General features: G+C 47.0%; 1 protein-coding gene across 1 annotated transcript in view; it reads right to left on the reverse strand.

Moving 5' to 3' along the window:
* Positions 1 to 5659: 5659 nt before the first annotated feature.
* The window catches only part of PLXDC1 (plexin domain containing 1), a 9958-nt gene continuing 2854 nt past the window's right edge, over positions 5660 to 12763 (reverse strand). Inside the window, exons 3-7 of the mRNA XM_009578047.1 lie at positions 10942 to 10999; positions 9886 to 10021; positions 8244 to 8279; positions 6959 to 7119; positions 5660 to 5779 (exon numbers count right to left, since the gene is read on the reverse strand). Coding sequence (XP_009576342.1) covers positions 5660 to 5779; positions 6959 to 7119; positions 8244 to 8279; positions 9886 to 10021; positions 10942 to 10999 — 511 coding nt within the window. The remainder of the gene's footprint in view (positions 5780 to 6958; positions 7120 to 8243; positions 8280 to 9885; positions 10022 to 10941; positions 11000 to 12763) is intronic.

Below are 12763 nucleotides of genomic sequence, written 5' to 3' on the forward strand. Positions count from 1 at the left end.
TGTTTGTGAGAAAGGAAATTATTCCCATCCTTCCCTTCTAGGTGAGGCAACCCAAGGCATAAAGACATTTAATATACAACCAGGCGAGGACTTCAGGAGCCTTAATTCCCTGCTCCCAGTCGTAACTAAAGCTTAATTCCACAGCACTTGTAAAATGCAGATTCAGAGCTGTGCATCTATTTGAGATTTTATTCCACCACCCACAGGCCCTTTTGTAGCAATCTGCTCCCGGCTTGCTTTCAGTGCTATTAATTATGGTTCAGCATGCTGTTGTACCTGAGGTTGCAGTTGCATTTCTAGGGTATAAACCCTTGTTTAGTTGCATAATGGCTAAAGTATTCTTCCCCCTGTTTCTGGGATGTTGTTTAGTATGAAAACTATTTGTTCAGGAGAGCTGACATTTTTGCATATTTATATATTATAAAGTATTTGCTTTTGTGTGTGTATATATATAAAAATAGGGAGAATATATATATATATTCTAATTATATATCTGCTACATCTCTGCTCAGAAAAATAGAACAAGGCATTGGGAGAGTAGAATTCTTTTATCATGTTTAAATTAACTTAAAGCAGTTTGTGTTGTGTTAGCACAGTTCTCCCAACCTGGAAAAGACTCCTGGGGAAGAGAGGATGAACAGGGTCACCCCAGGCGAGGGGCTTAGGAAGGTGAAAGGGAAAATGAGAAGAAGCAGATATATTACTTCTTTTTCCAATATTGCAACATGGTCATAGCTATTGAAAGGAGGTACAAAAAAATGGTGACATTCACTTCAGGCGGCCAGCAGGGACAAAGTTACGCTTAGAAAATTACGCATTTAGCTCCTCGAGCAGAATCAAGGCCAGGAACAGTACACATACATGTTACGAAACAGCCCCAGGCTGGGGAGTTTACAATTTAAATAGCCACAGGCAAAACACGGTCTTATTGTTCACATATTACAGACGAGCAGCTGAGATACCAGGAGATCTTTTACTATCGGAGACTTGCATCTCCTGGACCACAACCCAGTACCTTAACTACAGCCCCGTCCTGCCCCGGCGAACATCCTTCCATCTCGGAATGTCTCTAACGAGGCTCATACTTACCTCTCGTAGGGGATGTGAAGCAGGACTGAATTGCTCCAATTTCTGTGCTGCCTTGGGTATTTCTACATGGTACAGCAGTTTGCAAGGTAAGCGCGTGGAAAGGGTTACGGTAAGTCCTTGTTCTGGCTGTGCCCTTAGCAGCTACTCAAGGTGTAACGCACGTGGAAGCAGTGCTATCAAAGCTCCCCTGGGAATTCATCTACTGATATCCGTAGTTAATTGCAAGATGGGCCTTTTCTGAGAGTTCATCATCTCCTTTCAGTTACTGCGTCATGCCAATTTATACGTAATTTTAATGTACAATAGCGAAGCCTAAACCTGGAGGTGCTACCTAGAGGTCGCAGATAATGACCTTTAAAGTGATTTACATTTTTGAAATAATTTGGTGCTAGTGCAGAGATCAAAACACTAAACCTTACTACTGTCAAAAAGTCAAATGGGCCGAGTAAACTTCATTGTTCAAGCTGAGAAGCCTGCAAAAAAAAAAATCTAAGCAAGCTGAGCAGAATAAAATTATAAGAAAATTGTCTTGATTCAAACCTCAATTACATTAGTTTTTATCCTAGATATGTCCTGGGAACACCTCCTGACATGATGTGTTATTACTAAGACAGAAAAGGATGTCTTTAAAAAAAATCCTTGTATTCTTATAGTGTCAATTAAAAGAATACAAGATGAAAATTATTCCCATCCAGCTTAGAAGTTCACGTAACATGACCAATAACCTTTGCATGTTTTATTTTGAAAACAAAGCAGTCCAAAAGGAAGATTTTTTTTTTTTAATATTAAGACTGTATTCCATGCAGATAATCCATAGTAAATACATTGCATTAAAAGACAGTTAAAGTGCCTTTAGTCCCCCAAAATAGTCCAACTGTGCTGTAAATTCAAGTATGTGGAAAGTAGGCCTTTAGTTATTAAGAGAATATTTTTTTATCTGGGTCCTGCTCCCACTGATGTCAAAAATGGTGGTATTAGCCCCCAACTTTCATAAGAGCAGAACCAACCTTGCATTGGTCTCTGATAAACCCTGTGCTGCGTTTTCCCAACTGCTGAACGCGGTCGAGTGGCCGAGGAGCAGATACGTGATGTCATTTTCTGCCTGATGACATCTGCCTGACGACAGGCAGCTGCCTTACGCCCAAACGAGACGCCCAGCAGTTGCCACAAACGGCCAGGGCACGGTGCTCGGAAAGACAACTGAGGAGCAGCAGCAGTTGTCTGTGTTTTGCATCCTCTTTTAACCAGCTGAGCAATGGACTGAGCACAGCTAACAGCCCCAGCCCATTTTATAGCTATAAAATATACAGGTCCATATACACATGTACATTATGCAGTCTGCTTTGAAGCAAGCCCAAATCCTGGGTTCATCAGAATCCAGAGGAAAACCTCAGGATGTGGCTAGAGAAGCCACATGATTAAAAGCAAAATCAAACTCTTTTTATGTCATAGTCGCCATCATCACGTTCTTGCTTCGGTACTCGAGACTAGCAAGATTAACCGGCATCTTGAAGTCAGAGTTACACAGATAAGAAAGGAGTATTGATCCTGATGCGTTTGATTTGGTGCAGCATTATACCTGCACCCAGACTCTCCTATTCTCTTCAACATTAAGAGCAGTACTTGTTGATGGTAAAGACATTTTTCTCTTTCTTCTAGGCATCGGCAACATTACCATTGGGTTTTCCAGAATTTAATAGACGACCTCTTCTCTTCCACTACAAAGCCATGTGCAAAGAATATTCAGAAAAGATTGCTCCCTGCTGACTCACAAGCTTCCCAGATGTGAACTTCAAGTGCCCAGAGCTAGACCTCATGTCGAAAGGTAGGACAGAATATTTTTTTTTTTTTCTCCTCCTTGAGACACAGCATCTAAGTGCCTTGCTTCTCCAGGATGGGCAGTGGGAGATGCTGGTTGAATCCAAGCCTTCAGCTCCGAGCACGCACATGACTATGGGCAGTAACTTCTCCATCTACTCTACCACAAGGTTCTCAGGGATGATGAATTGGAGCTGTTAACGCTCTACCTGACAATACCCCAAACCATACTGCTCAGTAGAAGGTAGACCAAACATCTGTTGCACAGCTACAGAATACAGAATAGCCTGGTTGGTTTTGTTTCTTTCCTTAAAGGAAAAAAAAAAAGCCTTTTTAACTCCAGGCACTCAGAACTTGGCATCTGCCCTGAAGTACAGGTGTTTTACGTATCTCAACCGTTTCTGTGCTATGGTACTTGGATGTTGTTATTCTCCACCTGAGTATTGGTCCCCTTCTGAATCTTTCTAAGATCCTGGCTGCAGTAATGCAGCAGTGATCTATACAGCTCAATTGCACCCTATCTAAAGTCTGTTTTCTTTTAAATTCGCAGCATTTCAGAACTCTTGGATGTTACCTAGCATTTCTAGGGGAAGAGGAGTACCCAAAATCTTGCTGTTATTCTGTATGCATGTTAAGAAAACCACTAAAAACAAGGCCATTATTTGAAAAGAGTTAAATCCAGAGAAAATTCCTTACCAGGTCATAACCATTTCAAAGGAGATCAGAATCTGGGCAAAAACTAGACGACAGCATCCCTTTGAATTCTTTCTACTTCAGGGGAACAGGGGAAAAAACAACCTTCCAGTTGAAAGCTTTATTTGGGAATAAAGTTTATCTTCAAAATGTGTCTGAAGAGAGACTGTCTGGGCCATAACAATTTGGCACGACTCAGTCTGACTTATCCTGTTTGAGCTTTTTGGTGCCTTTACGCCATAATAAGATGCAGCAAAAGTCTCCCTAGTGGCTATGCATGAGAAAGTATAATCTGGGGTCTAAATGCCACAAAGCATCCATATTTATCTTTAATGGCTATATAAATTCAGCAGATGAGAAGGAAAACATTAATTAGACAGACCCTGCCTTTGGCAGTAATCACCACCAGTGACAGCTGAACCAGCCAGTAGATAAAATATGCACCAAACATGATTATCAGAATAAATAACTGAGGATCAAGAGAAAATTAGAAAAAAAAAAAAAAAAGGAAAAAAAAGCCCCATACAACCAACACCTTTTTTGGTGGGGGAAAGAAAACTTTACCTTACACTGGACTTTGGACTCTCTCTTTTTTTAATACATGCTTTCCTTAGCTTAGGGCCCAATCCTGCAGCTGGTGGCTGTGGAAGTAGGGTAGAGTATTTCTGCAGATTAGTCTTGAATTCTGATTGCACAGAAGGAGTAGAAAACCCTGAGAGGTCTAGTGTCGAAGCCCTTAGTTAGGGTCAGATTCTGGAATCACGATATATGTACAAATCCAGTCCAGGGGCCTATCACAGACATAATAAAATAAAAAAATAAGAAAAAATTCCACTGACTTGAGTAGGCTCTAAAAACGACGATGTTAATAAGGTGATTTTTAGATTTTCCATGGTGTCAAGGCATGTATGCCTTCACTCCTTAGTTATGTGAAATGCCCATGAATTAGCTAGGATTTACTTCAGGATTTAGCCCGTGGGAGGACACTGCTTCTGCTAGTGCTCTGTCCCCATCCTCTTCCATCAAAACCTCCTCCGTTCCTGCTGGATTAGTGGCCAAACCACAAGGACGTATTTTGAAGGAATCGAAGATTTTTTTTCTGTCTCCTTTGGGGTAAGGGTCATAGTTAGTAATTTAGCAAACTAATTAGATGCCAAAAAGTGCATCAGAGCCCTTGGCTCACAAACATCCTGAAGGTGAATCCTCCGCAGGGTTTTGCCCTTAAAATAGCTCAGGTTTCCCTTTCTCTGGAGCAGGGGGTGGAAGCTGTTGCTTTGAAGGGAGAGGAGGGCAAGGAGTTAAAGCCATGGTGGTGGAAGACCAACTGCAGGATGAAAAGACAAGGGCACAAGGCTTCTCGGCCATGAAGACAAAATTAAACGTTGCCCGCCCCGAAAGAAGGGGAAGGGGAGAGCAGAGAAAGGGATGGAGCTGGGGGAGAGGGGATGGGAGAGGGGAGGTGAGCCCTGAGAGCCAACCTTACCTCTCCTGGGCCACCAACAGCACCTACCCCCAACCACCCAGCCTCTCCCTGGAGAGGGGAAGAGGCAACCAGCCCGACTTTCCTGAGCGCAGGCAGAGCCAGTGTGCAGCAAAAATCCACTGTTTGGTGTCCCCAAGAGCCTGCTGCTTGAGGCAACTGCGTATTTTGCCTGTACCGAGATTTGTCCCCCCTTTGCTGCCCCTGTTGACATTCCTGGTGGAGGAGGGAAGAGGTCAGCCACACACCACGGGGGAAAAACCCAACCACAAAAGAAAAAAACCCACGCCAAACCAAAACTTTGACTGCATTTTTTTTTCTACCGCCACATCCAGGGCTTCGGTGCCGGGCTGCAGGCAGAGTCCAATGTCGCAACTGCCGGCCGCCGCTGCCGCCCCGTGAGGAATCCAGGGGAGTCCCAGTCTCACACCACCCTGACTCGTTCTTTGCAAATGCTCCATTGGGTCTTTTTCCTCTACTTGCTGTTTCTTTTCCAAGAGGGGAAAGACTTTGCAATAGAATAACAGAAGACTCCAACGCTTGAGACATGGGAGGTTCGAGACGCAGGGGGAGAAGCGCTCAGCACTGTTCTGCTTCGACAAAGCCCTCCTTCTCCTGGCTGGCCGGCTCCACCTCCGAGTACGTGGCATGGTTGGTGTGATTTCGGAATTTCATGGCAGGCCAGCGATGTGGCCTTCGCTGTGGACAGAAACAAAGACCCATCAGAAGCTACGACAGAGCCTTTCACGCCAAGCCTGCAGGGAAATTGGAAACTCAGTCCTGAAACAAAAACAATGCTGTCTTTGTGGAAGTTTGACTTTTTATTAATAAAAATAAATTTTTAAAAAATTGCTTCATGCTTAAAAGAGTTCATTACAATGCATCAATCTCACTGAGCTGACCCACTAATCAGGTTAAAATGGGGAGCGGGGAGGAAATGGAAATTTTAAGTGAAATCTCAGATCAGCCTCAGAACAAGGCTGGCCCGTGCAGCCGAGGACAGCCACAGGCTTCCCGTGCGACCACAGACATGTCAGCTCCGTGACTCCTCTCTATCTGCAAAACAGGGACAACTGCATTGCCCCTTCTCAGCCGGGTGTAGATAAACGCATCAAACATTGCCAAGTGCTCAGGTACTAAATGGTGGAGGCCATGTAGATCAATTCTCCGAAGCCTGTCTCTGCAAAGAGGACAGATGGAGGAAAGACGAGTGCTCTAGGAAAAAGCCAGCGAGTGATAAGGAAAGGCTGAGGGCTAAGTGTTGCTCACTCCCTCCGCAGCAGCTCCTGTGCCAGCGTTCAGCCCACTTCTGACTGCCTCGGGATCCTACACCAAGCGGTCTTCTGGCTTTTAACAGCAGATGGAGATTGTTAGACCCCCTATCTTTCCGAGAATTAAAATCTTCCATTTAGAGCATGCACACCACCACTTACACAGTAGCTGATGGCGTGACATCTATCAGTAAAGTCTGACAATTTTAGGCAACAAAATCCAGCTGGGCAATTCAAAAGGCAGCGCTCTCAATTATGTCATAGCTCCAACTGAGCCCTTCAGCCAGGCTGCGGGTGGACTGCTCAGGCAAGCAGGTGGAAGAGTCTAACTTTGCACGGGGGAAAAGAGGCAATGTGTGAAAGGGAGCGTGTGAAAGGGAGCAAAATAAAACAGCGTGGGAGGGAGAGAGCCTAAGTTTAAACCATCATCAACTGGAGGTTGGGAGATGAGCTATGACTGTTGGACCATGAAAAGAAACTCGGGTATGAACTCTCTCAAAGTTCCTCTCTCCTCTTCTCCTTGCTCCCTGCTCTCCTCCAGACGGTTAGGATTTGTGTTGATAGCAGAGGACGAGAAAACCGGCCAGGGATAAGGCTCTCCACTCACCTCAATGAAGAACAGGGCGGCGTTGGAGGTGGGGTGGCTGTTGATGTAAATTCCAGCAAGGATAATAGCTGCAATGAGCAGCACAGCCAGAACGATCCCCACGATAGTACCTGTGTGAATCGGGGCGCCTGCTTTCTTGGAAGGAAGGCTGCTTCCCACACCTGCAAAAGAGGAGTCAGTTGAGTCTCGAACTGTGCTGAGACCTCGGTGAAAGGAAGGACAGAAAAGAAAAGCAAGGCGAGACCTTTCAGAGCTCTGCACGTACGCTGAGCGACTTAGCCTGCTACTGCCAGGCTCAGCGAGAGGGGAAGATGCACCAGAGAGTTGCCGGAGCTCCAGCATCCCCTTCGGATGATAGCAGTAGCTGCTTTGAGAGGAGATTAAACCACCGCCATGCAATAACCCCCCCTCCACTCCGTATTCTTTACATATTGGCTGCTCACTCTGCTAGAAAGCCATTAGCCATATGCCGAGTGGGGTCCTCAGTGTGTCTTACCCCAGCCCCCCCTCGGTCCTCGGCTATGAATATGCAATTGCACAGAGCCACAGAGGGTGGATGTGGCATATATTAGCAGTGACATTACCAGCCGTTTGGGGAGCAATTTGGCTGAAACTGGGAAGATCATGCGTTTCAAAGGCCCCATGCCTGCAAAGGAACTGATCCTGCACCCAGTTTAGCCAGTTTAACTTCCCTGAGCTGCTTTCAGGTAAGAGGGATGGGCTTGTGGTTTGCATACGACCGCAGCTCTTGCAGACCTGATATCAGGCGAAGAGGGCTCGGATCCTTCCCACACACTGACATTAGTAAGGGCATTTCAGCAACAGTTCGGTTCCCTGCCCTCGGGGCTGCCGAACAAACTCGGACTGAGAGAGGATTCACGGGAACAGAGATGAAAAAGGCAGAGCTGGGCTAAGGACACTTTTTAAATTTGGATTTTACACTGTTCTTTGGCACAGCTGGGGAAATTCAAAAGAAAAAAGGACTTTGTGTCTATGCAAAAACTGCAAAGAAAGGGAGCTACATGGAAAGAGAAAACTCATCATCTCACTGGAGACAAACAGCATCAGGGTAAAACAGATTGGTCCCGACTCTCACTTTTCACCACCTGAAATGGTATTAATCAGGGTAAGGACAATAGGAGTCTTGTCTTGATTACATCCCTCCAACCTCAGTTTCACCTGTCCACTCTGCTGACTGACCGCAGCTCCCCGCCGCATTTGATTTCAGCGTAACGTGTTCTCTTGGAACGGCTGGGAGCAGGCAGAGAGCAGACTAAGGGCTTACCTTCACTTCCTGCGTACTGATTGAGCTTCGTATCGTCTAAAAGAAGACAACAAAGGCAAAAAAAAAAAGTTAGGAGCCTTCTATGATATTCCCACCCGCTTTCATCCCTCTGTAACGGGGCCACTGGCAGAACACACCTCTCGCACAGCATTTCCACGGCCAGTGACAGTTTTAAACCGCTGAGTTTGGTGGAAGAGGAAGGCACCCAGAAAACAACAATAGTGAAAGCATATGGCTTATGGTTTGTTGTCTTCCTTCACAAAGGTGGCACCTGGAGCACAAACGTCTGAGGAAACTAGTCTTTAAATATGCTTAACGTGCAAAGCAGGACAGTAAGGGGCCCAGCCCTTGTGGGTGTCCATGTTCAGACTATGGTGTTTGCAGCAATACGCTGCTAATACATCCCGAATAAATCAACGGGATGTTATGCTGCAGATGTCTTCCATGGGGGCCCAAAATCCAATTCCATTCTTCGGCGCGTTCTGGAAGAAACAGGATGTATTGTACAAGACTTTATGTCTTGATGGTCTCCACATCACCACCCTCACGAGTCCAGCTGCAATCCTCATCCAGAATTCTTACTCCTTGGCTTACAGGTTTGCTAGGTGCAGCGCTGACACACGACCCGCAAGTCAGACACGTTCACAAACATCTCCGCGAGCAGAGCCAGCGAGCTGGGCTGGCTGGGGAGGATGCAGAGGGGTGGGTCCACTCCTTCGCTTTGCTTGTTCCTTTGCTGTGCTTCTCCAGCTGAAGTTCGCTGCCTGATGCAGCTGGCTGTTTCTTTCCTTCCAAGATTACAAATTGACTTCATGCTTGACTATGTCACAGAAAGCCTCTTGTTCTTTTTCCAAGAATTGGCGATGAGTTGGAAAATAATCTCAGTGGTGGTGTTACACTCCCCCTTCCTTTAATTGCTCCTTTCAAAGTCAACTCTGTCAGCCAGGCGCTCCGTGCCTCCCCCCAACCCCTTCCCATCGCTGAAGGACAATTACTAATGTTCCTTTCTATTTATTCTAATTAGCAGTTTGCGTTAGGGATTATTAAGCAGCAAAATTGAAGTGATACCTGCCGCTAGGATCTGAGGAGCCAGCCCTGTGTTAATAGGATTAGCAAGCTTTAGAACATGGGTGTCTCGAGGGAAACTCAGGTCCTTATGTGGAGCTTTCCTATGCTGGAACGAACACCATTCCCGAGCAGAGGGCGATCACAAGCCTATGCTGTGTTATTGCCAGTCTGAGAGTACCGGCAGCCCCGAGCCACCAGCTAGGACCAAGCACACTGAAGGCACGAGCCCCGGTATACGGTATCAACCTCTGTTATGATGCTGGGGAGCCTGTGCACCAGGGACTAGTTGCTCGTTGACCTTCACAAATGCGTATAAAGGCTGCAACGCAACTGTAGAACTCTGCACCGGGGGGTTTCATCTCTCCCCTTACCACATCACTCCGAGTCTCGCCTCTTGGGCTGCCCTTCCTTCTCCTTTCCACTGCCTCCTGCACTCTCCCCTGCCCTTGGGCCTCAAAGACGGGTTTGTTATTGTATTTATTTGGACACGAATAGGCTTTATGAAAGACCTCTCCGGGGATAAGCGTGGAGGATGGGGTGTCCCTGCCACAGCCCCTCACCCACCTGCCCCTACCTTCTGTGGTGAGGCTGTCGATGAAGAGCGAGGACGTGGAGGTGACGACATCCTCGTCCAGCGGTGGGAAAGAGCTGTCAGGAGGTGCTGAATAGTGGTCGCCTTCTGCTAAATCCTCGCAGGTCTTCTCATCTGACTGGAAAGAAAATGAAGAACAGCTACTTTTCCTAGCTCTCCTCCAGCAAGAGTGCCGGGGAGCCAGCGGTGAGGGCTGTGCTTCCCAGGCTTAGGGCTGCCAAGTCCTTGGGGTTCAAACAAACACTGGAGTGGAAGCAGGGGACATGGTCCAGAAGTGCCAGAAGTATGGGGGGGGTGACCTGGAGGTTGGAGAAGAGGAGGAAAAGTTTGGGAACCACTTAAGTAGGACAAATGACAATGATCTGGCAAGGTCCTACAGTCTGACCTTCTTGCATCATTGAATGACCTTACATAGGTCCTGTGACCTCTTTTTCCCTCACTCAACCCTCTTGGTTAACAGGGAACAAAGCTGAGTTTTCAGTGGGGAAAAAAAAAACAACAAAAAAAACCCAAAGCAGAAACAGATGTTTCGTTAGAGCTGATCTTTCTGAGACAAAGAAACTAGTTCATCCAATGTGGAGATAATTGTACTAACAAGGACAAAAAAAATCACAAGGGCTAATTTCTTCATGCTTGAGAGTGAGTAAGAGTCATGCTTCAGAAAGTGAAGAAAAAAATATCCCCGTGTACTCAAATTGCACCATTTGGTAACTTATGGTGGTCTCTGCATCTTTACTGAACATCCAGCACCGAGCAGCACAGAAACAAGGCACCAGCAAGGCAAAGACAGGTAATGCTGGACTAGAGGGACCACCTTTCAACTATGCCAATAGAGACATCCTCTGTTAAGTGGATCAGTGGTCCTGCTGTAATGGGAAAGGGACATCCAAAGGGATATTCAGTCTGTTCCAGAACCGCATGGGCCAAGCGGAGCTGAGAGGGCGTTTTTTGAGCTGGGACATGGCCATTGCTTTTTCTGTAGTTCAGCATCATCCCTAGCAGAGGACCTAAGAGAAGTGATGCTTCCCTCAGTCTCACCTGGCCACAGCCGTAGGACAGCCACTCCTCGCGGTATCGGTCAAAGCCGCTGGAACATCTGCAGAGAAGAGCAGTATTAACCTGTGGCAGCTGAATTCCCGAGAGACGCAGCAACAACGATGCTCATTTGCCCGCTCCATGTGGGTGGCATTGCTCGTCATTTCTAAGCTGCCTGAGAGTCCCAAATGCTGCCCGATGGGCGCTGCGTACAGATCCTTGGACAAAGAAAGATCTGAGGACTGGAAAGATTATATACAAGTTGGTCTCCAAAGACATGGGGTTTCCAGTACAGCTGTGCTGGAAGGACCCAAATGTTCCTCTTCACAGAGGAGGAAAAGGTTCAACACCGCTTCTCCAAGGGAAACGGAGAAGCAGAAAAATAGGAAAAATATATAGACTGAGTTTGAATTTCCATTCCCTGGACTCTGTGCCAGGGCAAGGCCATGATCTCCACGAGGGTTTTTTTTTTCCAGCAACATCTGCACAGGAAAAACACATTGAAGAAATTACAAACAGCATCAGGAAAACACCAGCTAGAGAAATCTCTACAGAAGCAGAGGGAATGAAATAGCACTCTGACCTTTGGAAAGTCTCTGGGGACTACCAAAATATGAATCAGGGGTTCAGCTCATACAAGCACTAATTTACCCAACTACCAACCACTAAAAGAGGAGAAGCCGCAAAACTTCAGGTCCCGCTGACTCACTGAGATCTTTGCTTGAAGTAAAGTTCCTGTAACGATTACGGGCTCAGCAAAAGCAAAAATACAAACTCCACTGTCCAAAAGAGAGCTAAGAGGTTAAATCGCTGAGCTGGACCCAGGATGTAAGTTCAAACCCTGGAAGCCACCCTACCAACTTCCTCGGGAAAGATCATGTTGACTTTGCAAACCCAACCTGGTTGAAAGCCAACAAGATAGCGGTAGGCTTGCTCTAGCCTGCCGTTTCCTCCACGCTCGCCATTTGTACTTTCCGTTTGTAACCTAAGCTCTTCAGGACCGAGCTGCCGATGCGCGGTTCTGGCTGCCGGAGCACGGCTTTTAGCCAACACATCAAGGAGTCACCGTACTGTGAGTGATAAGAGCAAACATCAGCAACGGCGACTTGGATTTTGGAAGGTCGGGTTTGCAAGCACTGTGAATTTGGAATAAGCAGAATGACGAAGTCCTTGAACCCTGGGGTTTCAGCCCAAACGAGATCCAGACTAAGCCACTGTATCCCAAGCTTGGTTTTGCTACCAAAGCCACATCTGGTTTCACGCATCTGCGAGAATATAATAGTCTCTGATCTGAAGCCACCACTGAGCAACTGTCGTTGAAAAATGATGTTCCCCTGGCTCGGGTTGTATTCCAGCCCACTGAAAGGCAGTGAATCAACGCTGATTTATAGGGTCGCTTTGCTGATGTCTCAGGATCTTTCCCTGTTCCAGCTGCCCTGCTCATACCTTGCTGAAACTGCTGCCTGTAAGGAAAGGGTGCAAGTCTTGAGCGTAGCGAGAGAAGGGCTACAGAAAGGAGCGACGGTGCCCCGGGAGCGATGCCGGGGCCAGCCAAGGCTGCCCTTGCAGGAGGCGGCCGGGGCGGGGGCCAGCCAGCGGGCCTTCCTGGGAGAGCCGGGCATTTCCCAGGCGCGGCTGTCCCCGTGCCGCGTGTGAGGATCTGTGTTATTGGGTCCTCTCCCCTGCCACTAGCTCTAAATAAATATTTCAGCAAAATCTCATTAAACTCTCTCGTGCTCCGTATCGCGCTGCTTGAGCTGAAGGAGAGCAGGGAGCAGGACCGCTGCATGGCTGGGGGTCAGCCCTGTCCCCCCGCATCCTCCGT

This window comes from Fulmarus glacialis, unplaced genomic scaffold (assembly GCF_000690835.1).
Source record: "Fulmarus glacialis isolate BGI_N327 unplaced genomic scaffold, ASM69083v1 scaffold36365, whole genome shotgun sequence".
Taxonomy (NCBI): domain Eukaryota; kingdom Metazoa; phylum Chordata; class Aves; order Procellariiformes; family Procellariidae; genus Fulmarus; species Fulmarus glacialis.